The 12327-nt window shown below is 44.2% G+C and overlaps 1 protein-coding gene across 4 annotated transcripts in view; it reads left to right on the top strand.

Moving 5' to 3' along the window:
- Positions 1-12327, top strand: part of setd5 (SET domain containing 5) — a 41221-nt gene that overhangs the window by 21593 nt on the left and 7301 nt on the right. Inside the window, exons 2-19 of one of the 4 annotated variants that reach the window (XM_080460772.1) lie at positions 2757-3038; positions 4855-4957; positions 5399-5631; positions 5903-5961; positions 6049-6236; positions 6356-6394; positions 7073-7354; positions 7614-7762; positions 7855-7972; positions 8257-8366; positions 9069-9330; positions 10049-10132; positions 10226-10387; positions 10473-10853; positions 10949-11209; positions 11352-11469; positions 11659-11888; positions 12230-12286. In XM_080460772.1, the coding sequence (XP_080316898.1) occupies positions 2968-3038; positions 4855-4957; positions 5399-5631; positions 5903-5961; positions 6049-6236; positions 6356-6394; positions 7073-7354; positions 7614-7762; positions 7855-7972; positions 8257-8366; positions 9069-9330; positions 10049-10132; positions 10226-10387; positions 10473-10853; positions 10949-11209; positions 11352-11469; positions 11659-11888; positions 12230-12286 (2907 nt within the window). In that variant the 5' untranslated portion in view covers positions 2757-2967. Of the gene's footprint in view, positions 1-2756; positions 3039-4854; positions 4958-5368; positions 5632-5902; positions 5962-6048; positions 6237-6355; positions 6395-7072; positions 7355-7613; positions 7763-7854; positions 7973-8256; positions 8367-9068; positions 9331-10048; positions 10133-10225; positions 10388-10472; positions 10854-10948; positions 11210-11351; positions 11470-11658; positions 11889-12229; positions 12287-12327 lie in introns of all 4 variants that reach the window. The other 3 variants (XM_080460770.1, XM_080460771.1, XM_080460769.1) reach the window with 3 other exon arrangements.

The raw sequence follows: 12327 nt of genomic DNA, 5'->3' as shown, positions 1-12327 counted from the left end.
TTCATATTAATACATTCTTCATTTGACATAAGCCTAGCCTGTAAGAAAGAACAATTTATGTATAATAAATCTGATATTGTTTATTATAATACAGATTGATTTATTGCTTGTGTTTGTTGAAAAATATATGAGAAGAGGACCTTGAAAAAATAATGCCATATTAAATCGCAATTGCAAAATTGAGGGGAAAAAATCGCAATTAGATTATTTTCCAAAATCGTTCAGCCCTACAGATTGCTGACATGTTTCGGCTGCCACTTTCCAATGTACCTCTATGTTTAGATGTACTTGTAGTGACTCGCCTATAGCTGGTCTCCTGTGGACATGTGCATGCAGCATTGATTGCATCAAAACCTAATCACTGTGTTAAATAACTTGCTCTCTGTGTCCTGTATGAAAACACACAAACACGACACTCATTGACATCAGTCAATGGGTGTCGTGTCATTGCAACAAGCTGTTATGCCCCAGAAGTGAAGTCATTGATGTTTCAAAACTGTGGGCTAAAAATCTCTATACTCAAACTGTGGGTAGTGCTCCCTCTACTGGTTTTAAGAACTACAACTATAAAAATAGGACCATTCCCACTATAGTGTGTACACACACACACACACACACACACACACACACACACACACACTCAGACTGTATGTTGATCACCTTCTTCTCTTCTGATGGAGAAAGCAAGATAGAGAAACTGTTTTATGTCACTGCCAAGCCTGGTTATTACGCTCTTGAATTGTGCTGCATTTGTAATGAATCTGCATGTGTGGGATGAGCAGCAGAGTCGTTAAATTGCGTCCATGAGAAAGTTTCCAAATCTTCTCTACCAAACAGCGTTTTCTTTCCTCTTGATCGTTTGGTGGATTAGATCGGCACTGATGGTACACTCTGGATGAGCTGAGCAGTGTTTCATAGGGTTTGGGTCATTGCCTCCTCTCCTATATTTCTGAAGTTATCTTTTGGCCTATTGAATACTTTTTTCAATAAAAAAGACAAAATACCTGCTTTTGATGGCTTAGATATATTTCCAAACACTTGATAAAAAGATATAAATTGAAGGGAAAACTTTTTACTATTTTCAGATACTTTAATCAGACGTACTGTTCAATAATTGATGAACAATTTGAACATAAAATAAATCAAAAATGTGACGTGAAAAAGGGCACTAACACTCTGGGAAATAAATAGTCTCAATCTATGTGAATTAAGACATTTAAAAATCCAAAAACAAAATAGCTTTTTGTAGATTTTAAGCCAGTGGGGTAAAGCTCGTTTTGGTTCAGTGAGAAGCTAGAGGAGGTCAGACCAGTGACATCACAGCACAATAATGCATAAAACATCCACAAATCCAAATGTTTTACTGCAAATGAATGAATACATGAATACATACAGGAAATTTACAATTTCAACATGATGCCATTTTTAAACAATATTTCCCGGTGCAATATACAGTGAGATGTCTCGTTCAATACAGCTTGTCTCACAGGCTGGACTGGACCCTCTGTTGTCCCTGTTTTGGCCTACGAACCACATGTTTGACACAGCTTAAGCTCACCTGACACGACCTGAAACATTCACTGTGTTTAAATTTCTGGAATCTCACTGAACAAGATTAAACTTTATGGCACTGAGGGTCATAAAATGAATGAGAAGCCAGTATGATACAATCAAAGTGTGCTCGGTATTTAATATTCACCCACGTGTGTTCTGAGGCAGAGCTGAGCACAATGACAAAAAACACTAAGAACACGCTCCCTCCAGTCAAACACACAGCTCCGGAGGTGCTAGAATCAATTTGTCCTGCTTGAACTTTTGGTTGAAACATGTTTGTTTGCATTCTCTGGACATTTTCTGCTCAGCGTTGGATGGGTGAAATCACCTTTTACATCAGGTTGTTGTTTTTTCTTTTGCGACGCTATGTTGCGTCTATCTGCCAACTTGAGGCATTAGTGGGGTGAGCGAGCAGGTGGCAAATATGGAAAAGTAGCAACACTTAAACACAAAAGGCTTTATTGAAATAATTGATAATGTATTTTTCAATATTGAATGTTAGGGAAATCTCGGCTCTAATGAATACCTGTGTCAATTGGCCAGCATTTGGCAGATTACTGAGTAGTGTCTGATGGCTATTATCAGCCGATTAAACCGGCTGGCCGATTAATTGGTTGGGCCCTGATTGAGATCTTCTTATAGGGCCAAAGCAAAGTGGGGCTAGACTTGTTCTGCATTTTCATTGAACAATTTTGGAAGTTCCAGCTTCATTTCAAATCCTTGGTCACTCACCAACTCACTCTGTGAGTGGTCGTGGAATTTATGTTAGATTCTTCCTTCCAGGACTGCCTACAATCTCTACTTTTTCATACTTGACAAATAAAAATGACTTCTTTAATAATGGCGCATTAAAATGCTCACTACACATGTTTCATTTGGAGGGGCGTGGGCACATTAGCAACACAGGTTTTTTTTGTTGACATATCAGCTGGCCGCAGATCTTCAAACATTCCAGCTCAGACTTGTAAATAAATTTGAAAAGCATAATCTATACATGAAGAGAACAAGTGTTATTGACTCACAGGAAAATGTTAGTTAATTACTTTCAGAGTTTAATGGATGGCCACCAGCCTATAAAAGAATTCAGTCTGTTGATGAATGAAAAATGCATAACCCCAGGGTGGCATGTAGTTTTGGTTTGACTCTGCTCCGTACGGCGTCCGTGTCGAACTGACGGTCTGTTTCTTGTGCCCTCTCCTCAGATCCCCCATGACCGCGAGCCCTGGGCTACGGCTCGGAGGCGCCCCACCTCTGGAGTGCTCTGTGCCTGCAGTTGGGACCCTGTGATTCCTCTCTGTGCATCTCCTCTTCCCCCCCTTCCCCGTCCCATCCTGTCCCTCCCCTCCCCTCCCCTCCCCCCTCCCCCTCCCTCCCCCTCTTCCCCCCCTCCCACGCGTCGCTGTGCTGGACGTCATGAGCATAGTAATCGCGCTGGGAGTCACCACACCTGAAACGTCTTACTCAGATATGGCTGCTGGATCCGAGTAAGTCATTGTTACTGCGTTACCACACACTGTGTTTACGTTTCAGTTGATTTCTCATTTTTGACCTGCAAAAGCCTTTCACTTCTGGAACTGGGAAACTACGTCACACGTACCAAACTCAAAGCTGAATGGTGAATTTATTGGTGAACATGGATTCAAATAGAATAAGAATATCTGTATGGACACTACATGAAATCTTCTTGGCTTTGCTTATAGGTACTATTGCATCTACAAACAAATAAAACTAAATAACGAACAAACACATTTGTCATAATTGAAACTCAAAATACGTTTAACGTGTCAGTTTGTTGAGATGCAATAAAGTTTTCCAATGTACTTCTGTCTTTAGGAGATGTACTTGAAGTGACTCGCCTATAGCTGGTCTTCTCTGGACATGTGCATGTAGTATTGATTGCATCAAAACCTAATCACTGTGTTAAACAACTTGCTCTCTGTGTCCTGTATGAAAACACACAAACACGACACTCATTGACATCAGTCAATGAGTGTCGTTGATGTTGATGTTGTCATTGATGTTTCAAAACTGGGGGCAAAAAATCTCTATACTCAAACTGTGGGTGGTGCTGTGCTGCATTTGTAAGGAATCTGCATGTGTGGGATGAGCAGTAGAGTCTGTAAATTGAGTCCATGAGAAAGTTTCCAAATCTACTCTGTCAAACAGCGTTTTCTTTCCTGTTGATTCTCGTTTGGTGGATTAGATCGGCACTGACGGCACATTCGGGATGAGCTGAGCAGTGTTTCATAGGGTTTGGGTCATTGCCTCCTCTCCTCTCCCATATTTCTCAAGGCGACGCCCCACACACTGCTCAACCCACACATGCATGTTCTTTACAAACATGGCATTAACCAGTGCTAAAGAAAGATTTTTACAGCCACAAAGCAACTGCCAAAAGCACAAATGTTTATTTTATCTGCTATTGCTAAGTAGTGACGTAAATGTACAGTAAGTTAGTATTGTGTGACTACTGAGGTCAGCTTAACCGTGTTGTCACATCATGTAGGTTACAAATAAATATATTTAGACAATCAGCATTCAACTGGCTTTCTTTGTTTTAAAACCTTTAGAACAGCCAGAAATGTTAATACAGTGTGTCTGAAGTTTTTCCATTGTTTTCCAGTTATGTGTCATTAGTTTACTTCCAATTCGTCTTGAATAGTTTTGTTCTCCAAGACTGCTGAAAGCATCATCTCTGTGGGTGGTGCCCTGCAGCAAACAATACAGTTCAAGTTGAGCAAATACAAATGAAGGAAATGCATGAGGTTCTGTCCACTCTCTGTGTGTGTGTGTGTGTGTGTGTGTGTGTGTGTGTGTGTGTGTGTGTGTGTGTGTGTGTGTGTGTGTGTGTGTGTGTGTGTGTGTGTGTGTGTGTGTGTGTGTGTGTGTGTGTGTGTGTGTGTGTGTGTGTGTGTGTGTGTGTGTGTGTGTGTGTGTGTGTGTGTGTGTGTGTGTGTGTGTGTGTGTGTGTGTGTGTGTTGCATGTCTCTGCTGGGGTTTAAAGTCACTTAGATTCTTTTGAAACTGTAAAGCTTATTCCACATTTGAATAACATGGTCTGCCTCACCACATCCTCAGTCTTTCATTAAAGGCCAAAAGGGTTGCCTAACATAATGGCGGCTCACCTTCTTTTCCTGGTTCCAAGTCACCTGCAGGGTCTCAGCTCCACCTACTGACCGACTGACTGTCTCACACTGAAATTCTTCCTTATCTAGTGGTTGTGAAAAATGCTGGTTTACATGAAGATGGAGACTAAATCCGTGATTGTGGCACTGATGCCCTTTACTGTATTTTTTCCAGCCCTGAGTCAGTTGAAGCGAGTCCTGCAGTGAATGAGAAAAACTACAACAACCACAGCTGTGGGAGTGCACAGAGTCATGGGTATCGGGGACTACCTTATGCTGTAAGTTCACACTCTTCTTTTGCAATCAACAGTTCTAATTCAAGCATGTCCTTTTGAATGAAATGTTTAATTCTTTCTAATTATGAGTTAGGCTGGCTCCAGTAGTGAATGTTTCAGAAGCTACAGTAATAACCCAGTTAAATCTGTCCTGCCTTTCTTTTTTCCTAATCCTTTCTAGTTTCTGTTTGTATAATAATACAACAGTAACAATGAGACTGTGAACTGGTTGTTCTTGTAGTTTGAATACGTAGATATCTCTTCTGCTGTTAGTTCTCTGTTACTACAGACTACTTCTGTTATTAACAGCTGTACTGTTTCACATACCTGTTTTTTTTGCCCTCATTTTCATACGTCTCCATTTTCCGTTTCCCTTTTTTTTTTTTTTGTTGCCTGAACACTCGTTGTTTGAAGATGCAACAGTCTTCCGTTGTGTGTTGTCAGGATCACAACTATGGCGCGCCCCCTCCCCCCACCCCACCCGCCTCCCCGCTCTCCCAAACCATCATTACCCACATGGATCTCAACGGTGTGGTACGCAGCTCCCGCTACCACCAAGATACAGAAGACAACTCAGCCGACAGCGACAGCTCCTCCGAGGAGGACGGAGCTGTGGCCCCCTGGTGTCATTGCAGCCGGACGCCCAACGGCCTGCTCATCAAATGTGACAACTGCAGGTTAGACATGGACCCATCCACACCTGCCCCGAGTCCACTGAGATCTCCACTGTGCGCCGTATCATGTTATCTTTGGGTCTGAGTGGAAGATAAATGCCCTGCGCCAGGCTGTTATAGCATTTTCTAGCACCCACACACCACTTCCAGTATTGTTAATAATCCCACTTTTGGTATCATTATTATTATTATTTTTACATTAAATTCCAAAATCACTATTGTATGATGGCACCATGAATGAGCTGTCCTTTTGTGTTCATGGGTTTTATCACAGGGGCCTCGACAGGAGGAAAGGAGCAGACGGCCAGCACAGGAAAACTGAAAATGTCTCGGGTAATGTGGCTCATTCACAACACAAAGCTGCGACTGTTTTTTCTGTTTGTGATATCCAACGAATTCACTTCTCGTTTGTTTTTGTAGCTGGAGAAAGCAGTGCAACAGAGAGTGGCGATGAAGAGGTGTCGCCGTCCACCATCTCGTACACCGCCACCCAGCATACTCCCACCAGCATCAAGCTCACTGTCAACCGCGTTAAAAGGAACAAGTCCAAAAAGAGGAAGAAGAGCACAGAAAAGGCCCGTGGGACTCCAAAGGGCAAGAAGGTGAAGGTGAGCGCTGCTGCCTATCAGCTGACAATAACACTTGATACAGATACAGTGAGGGACTTTTATTTTCCATTACAAACATGTTGAATGGCTCTGTTATGAGTTTATTTTCTTTCTTTCAGGCTTTCAGAGAGGGATCCAGGAAGTCCATGAGGATGAAGGTAAGATCACTTATCTTGACTTGGTTGTGAAGTTGTTGTTTGTGGTACAAAGCTATTAGCAGATGGAGCCTTTTGAGGAAACTACACACAAAAACACAACCCTAAGACTTGGCTCTGCTGCTCATCCCACGATTGCATGTGTCTTACAAATGTGCTAATATTAAAGAAGAATTTGTCTTCCAGTGACGTAAGACACACTAGTAGAAAAGCAAAAACACAAACGTCAAACACGTTTTTAGCATAGTTTGTTTCACCACTTCCTTTGTGCACAGAAAGGTGATTTTTATCATGAAAGACACAAAATGTTGGCTAATACAAATCGAACTAGAAGTTTGTACTTCCAGAAGAAAATGCAAGTGTGAATGCTGATGCTGAATAAAGCTGAACTGTAATGCTGATGAAGCTGAAGGAAGTGATAAGGGACCTGCTTTGATCTCCTCCATGAGGTGCCTTTCCCATCCGCTTTGTATGGGAAATATTTTGATACTTAAAAAGCATACAGCAAAGCCTTTCAGCATTCACACTACAAAGACTGCTGACAACATTCAATTTCCTGGACATATGTTGTCTGGGCTTCACTGTCTTTTCACCCGTCTCAGATCTCAAAACTTTTGAAATCCAGCCCCACTTTGGTTGAAGAAACCCATTGAGCATCATCCTTTGTGCTGTCCCGTGTAGAACTCCACCACCGAGGCCAGCGTGCTTGACGAGAACACAGTGGAGGGCTGGGAGAGCAAGATCCGCCAGTGGACCGACCAGTACGAGGAGGCGATGGCGAACCAGTACAGTGCCGACGTTCAGACGCTGCTGCAGCTCCACCGCACTGGCAGCTCCACCAAGGCGGAGAGCGGCACCACCAACCCTTCCACCGCACAGATCCACGCCTCAGCTGACACAATGGACACCATCAACCGCACCGAGCTGGCCTGTAACAACACGGTGCTGGGCTCACAGATGCAGGTCTGGTCCAGACTCAATCAGAGCTCAGTTTAACATCAAGCTTAGCAGACATGTAAAGGATTTTCTACAGTGACCTCATGATGTACCAGATAAGACAGTTTATACAACAACATAGTGATAAATGCTAATATTGATTGGTAGTTTTGTGGCAGTGAACTGCATGCCTACATATTACCATTCATTGCTATGTAATTGTACCTCAGTGAAGCTTCTGTACTGTTCTCCCAATAAATATAAGTGTTTGATTTGTGGGTTGCAGCTTCAGCTGGGCCGAGTGACACGGGTGCAGAAACATCGGAAAATCCTCCGAGCAGCTAAGAACCTGGAGCCAGACACACTCATCATCGAGTACCGGGGGAAAGTCATGCTCAAGCAACAGTTTGAAGTCAATGGACACTTTTTCAAAAAGTGAGATTTTAGATCTTTGTGTGTTATTACCCTTCTGTACATGTAAAACCATCCAATGTGGACTCATCCTTGTACGGCTTTTCTTTGTCCAGACCTTACCCCTTTGTGCTCTTCTACTCCAAATTCAACGATGTGGAGATGTGTGTTGATGCGAGGACCTTTGGGAATGATGCTCGCTTTATCAGGAGGTCATGCACACCCAATGCTGAGGTCAGTCATCAAGCTTTTCTCTTTTTAACCTCAGTGTTTGTCTGCTGTGTGTCCCGTGATACAGTTTTTGTTTATTTTGGCCCAATGTTCAGAGTTGGTCAGGGTGTTGCTGAAATACTCTGATTATAAGAATTTGTACCCTCGACCATTTCTTCCAAGTATGAAACAGAAAGTTAAGCTCAGGTCAAGCAGCCAACAGCTGACTCCAACAAACTCTGAAGAGAAATGTAATTATCAGTGGTCTCCAAGAGAAGTCATTATTGAGACTCTCACCCCCTCTGCAGGTGAGGCACATGATTGCAGACGGTATGATCCACCTGTGCATCTACGCCATCGCTCAGATTACAAAGGATGCTGAAGTCACCATTGGATTTGACTACGAGTTCAATAGCTGGTCAGTTATTCTGTACTTCACATTTCTGCTGTTTTAAAAGCGCTTGTGTAAAAATCATTAATCTGCTGAAAGCATTTCCAGCATTGTGTTAAGAGTTTTAGGAGTTGTAGTTATGTTTGTAAATTACATTAATTTCATAACTCTTCTATTTCAAACCTAAATAGTGTTTTTGCACCTAAATAATCAACTGTTTAGTATTTGTATTGTTTTACACTTTGACTTACCACTTTTATTTTTTCCAAGTTTTTTGGTGCCTAAATTAATTATGGTGCCTCTCATTTCTACTTGAACTGAAAGTTGCTTAGTTCGTAAACTAACAACCTAGCCATACTCAAAGACTCGTTTTTGCTGCTTCTGTAGCTGTGGAACATGTTTAACAGATAACACAGCTCATAGAGTTGTTTATGTAGCGTCTCATGTTGTTACTACAGAAGGGCTGTTAGAGCCATGTGGCTTAAGATTTTCAAAAGTAATCCTGTATTGATAAGACAATGATTCACTTGACGTGGGCACGTTTCAATTGAATTATTTTTCAGAGTTTCCCGTGCACAGTTCCTACAGTTCCTTAGGTTTAGCACGGCGCTGAAAGTTTGCTAAGCAAGGTTGGAAATTATAAATAAAAGATGTGTTAACTGTGACCTTAAGTTGTTGTGCTGCAAGTCTTGCCACTTTCTCCAGTGAACCCATATATTTTCTCACCAGTAATTACAAAGTGGACTGTGCCTGCCATAAGGGCAACCAAAATTGCCCCGTGCAGAAGCATAACCTCAGCCCCAGGGAGAACCCGCTCAGCACCCCCTCCTTGGTGCCTCCTTCCCCTCTGATTGGTGCCGAGACCCGGCGGAGGAAAGCCCGGAGGAGAGAGCTGGAGGGGAGTGTGGCTGGAGACAGTAGCCAGAGCCTGGACCACCAGCAAGAGGCCAAAGATCTCCAGGGGACCAGTGACGCAGAGGTCTGTGTCGGGGTGAGGGCATGATCCACCCTGTACAGGTCGCCAGTCTATCACAGGGCAAACACACTCACATTCACAGCCAGGGGCAATTTAGGGTCACCAATTAACCTCACATGCAAGTTTTTGGACCGTAGATGGAAACCTACGCACACACTGGAAGAACATGCAAAATCCACACACAAAGGCTCGGCTGGTATTTGAACCCACGACCTTCTCGCTCGGAGGCGAAAGTGCTAACCCCGCCCCCAAAATTAGAAAATATTAGTGTTTAAAAACACAGCAGCCTGAGCTCTTTAATTCATCTGACATCATTTAGATTGCCTCTCTCACATTTGATACTGCTTCATTCACTCTTTCCCTTTTATCTCAGAATTAGTGGAGTTACGTACTTGCAAAGGCACTCCAAGTCTGAATATGGTCGTCTTTTTTTTTTGGTGGCGCGTTAGCTGAATGGATCTTTCTGTTTTTGTCTCAAGCTGTCGAGCATGTGGACACACTCCCATCTGTTTGAGATTTTTTTTTTCTTGCCTGATCAATGTGGAGACTTGACACTCATTTTATTGACTCAAGTTTGAAACACAAGTTTTTCCCCCCCAAAGCACCCCCACCCATGGCTCGGATGAAAAGCTTCTTTCCAAATTGCTCAGGATCGTACCCTTCCCACTTTTAACTGGTTGCACACCTGCTTGGTTAGATGTTCTCCTCATGTGCTGCGTCTCTGTGCTTATAGGAGAGACTGCTTGATGAAGTCAAGATGGAAGAGGTGGAAGAAGGCGAGGTAGACGAAAATGGAGTGATTATCTCCAGTAAAAGAGTGAGCCACAGTTTCTTGTTCTGATGTGACGATAAAGGGCAGTTAGTAATGCTTAAGGTTTACTATTCTTTTATTTTTTGTCTTGTTATACAGACTTTTAGCAGCCCGGAAAAGCGGAGAAGGAGACTAGGAGGAGCAGACGTGAAGGATGACGGTGTAGACGTGGAGGATGGGGCAGGGAACCCCAGAGGAAGCACCGCCTCACTCCACAACACTGGAGTGGGGGTCAGTACGCGACGGACCACATACGTCACTGTAAGTTAGAGAATTTTTGTTTTTGTCCGTAGTATTGCCAGAGTTACGTCAGCCTCATGTAGTGTGTTCATATATACTCTTACAGGAATCCACGTCTATTGAAGACAAATCCTCAATCCCCAACCTACCTGCCCCCGTTGCTCCCCCTAAACCTGCCAGACCCACCAAGCCTCGGCCTAAAAGTCGGATGTCTCGCTACCGATCGAGTTCCTCCCAGCGTGCCCGGCGGCAGCGCCAGGCCCTCGCCCAGCAGGCAGCAGCAGCAGCCGCAGCTGCGACGGCCATGGCAGCGGCTCCGACATTCACTGATCAGGGTGTGGCTCAGGAGGAGGAAGGATCCCAGGGTCCTTATGGTGCTGAACACAGCCACGGAGAGAGTGGACTCGGAGGCCATCTTCTAGACGGAGATGGTCAGGGTCTGAACTGCATGAACAAGGGCAACATGCGCTACCCCAAGACCAAAAAGGTTTGATTTTATAAACATCATGTAGGAAGATTTGGGCTGTTAGGGCCTTGCTGCGCAGATGTAGAGGGGATCCTAATGTCTGTGTGTGTTCTCAGTACCTGGTGACAGAGTGGCTGAACGATAAGATCCCCGGAGGGGAGAAGGTTTACCAAGAGGTGCTGATTGAGCGCCCACTAAGGATAACCACTGACCCCACGGTGCTGGCCACCACCCTCAACATGCTTCCTGGCCTGTCCCACACTTCACTCATCTGCACAGCGCCCAGACACTACGTCCGCTTCGGCTCTCCTTTCAACCCAGAGAAACGCAGGCCCCGCCCACTACAAATGGACGGCACTTATGGCTGCTACAAAAAGGTAACGGGAGCTGCAGGCAGAGCCCGCAGGCTTTCACTCATTGATGTGGAAATTATTTCTACTTCATGTAAGGCTATTTTTCAAAGTAAAGCTCAGCTCAGCACTTTTCAGGGTATTTCATTGTCCTCCTTTTTTGATGCAGAGATGGATCAAACAAGTGGAGGATGAGAGTTGCTCGGCCAGTGTGGAGGACAGTACAGAGTCCACGTCCTCACAGCAGAGTACAAGTAGCAGATCCACCCCCAACCTGCTGTCCAGTGGTACGAATATCCTCCTGCTGGATTCTCACAAACAAGCAGAATTGAGCTAGTTGATGCAACTGTCGACTTTTCCTGTGTCATTGTTTTATGTTGGAGCTTTGTAACTCCTCCAGGTTGTAGATAGTTGGGGAGTGTTGGCCTCGGCTTTCCTGAAGTTTTTCCTGACATCTCATGTTTTGAAATTCACAGAACTCGCGGCACCATTCAAGAAGCGCCGCTCCAAGTATCAGGCAGAAATCACACCAGCACCCTCGGACCACCTGCTTCGCCCACTGTCACCCATCACACCCCCTCTCCCAGAAGACTCCCTCCACCCTCTGCTCCACACAACGTGCAGCTCCTTGCTCCCGAACGGACTGACGTACTCCCCCATGCCCTCGCTGCCGGCCAGCCGCTGCAACACACCGCTGCAGTTTGAAGTAAGAACACCTCTGTAAACATCTGCAACCACACAATCAAATGTAGGCATAGAGAAAATACTGCTCAGGTAAACGTTCTTTCTTGGATTTTGTTTTTGTAAGGGCCACGGTTTCGTCTCAGGTCATATGGAGTACTTCATTTGTAATAGTGCGGTTTGCATTGTTCACATGAACAACACGTTCAGAGTTGCACCCTGAGACTGAGCCATGTAGGACAGGAAATCTAACACTACTGTGTGACTCAGTGATGGCAGAAAACTGAATAACTCTCCTGTTGGTGATATTAAAACTGACACATTGATGTAGTGAATGTACTAACACTCCTTGCTTTTGCTCTTAAGAACATATCCTCCCCTGAAGCGTCGCCTGTTCACCGACCTGAGTCCATCTCTCCAGAGGTGCGTTCCTGTCTCTTAAAGTTGCCCCTGACCATGTGAGT

Source organism: Lipophrys pholis (genome assembly GCF_963383615.2).
Source record: "Lipophrys pholis genome assembly, chromosome: 4".
Lineage (NCBI taxonomy): Eukaryota > Metazoa > Chordata > Actinopteri > Blenniiformes > Blenniidae > Lipophrys > Lipophrys pholis.
Note: the sequence above shows the minus strand (reverse complement) of the source record. Positions and strands in the feature narration are given on the sequence as shown.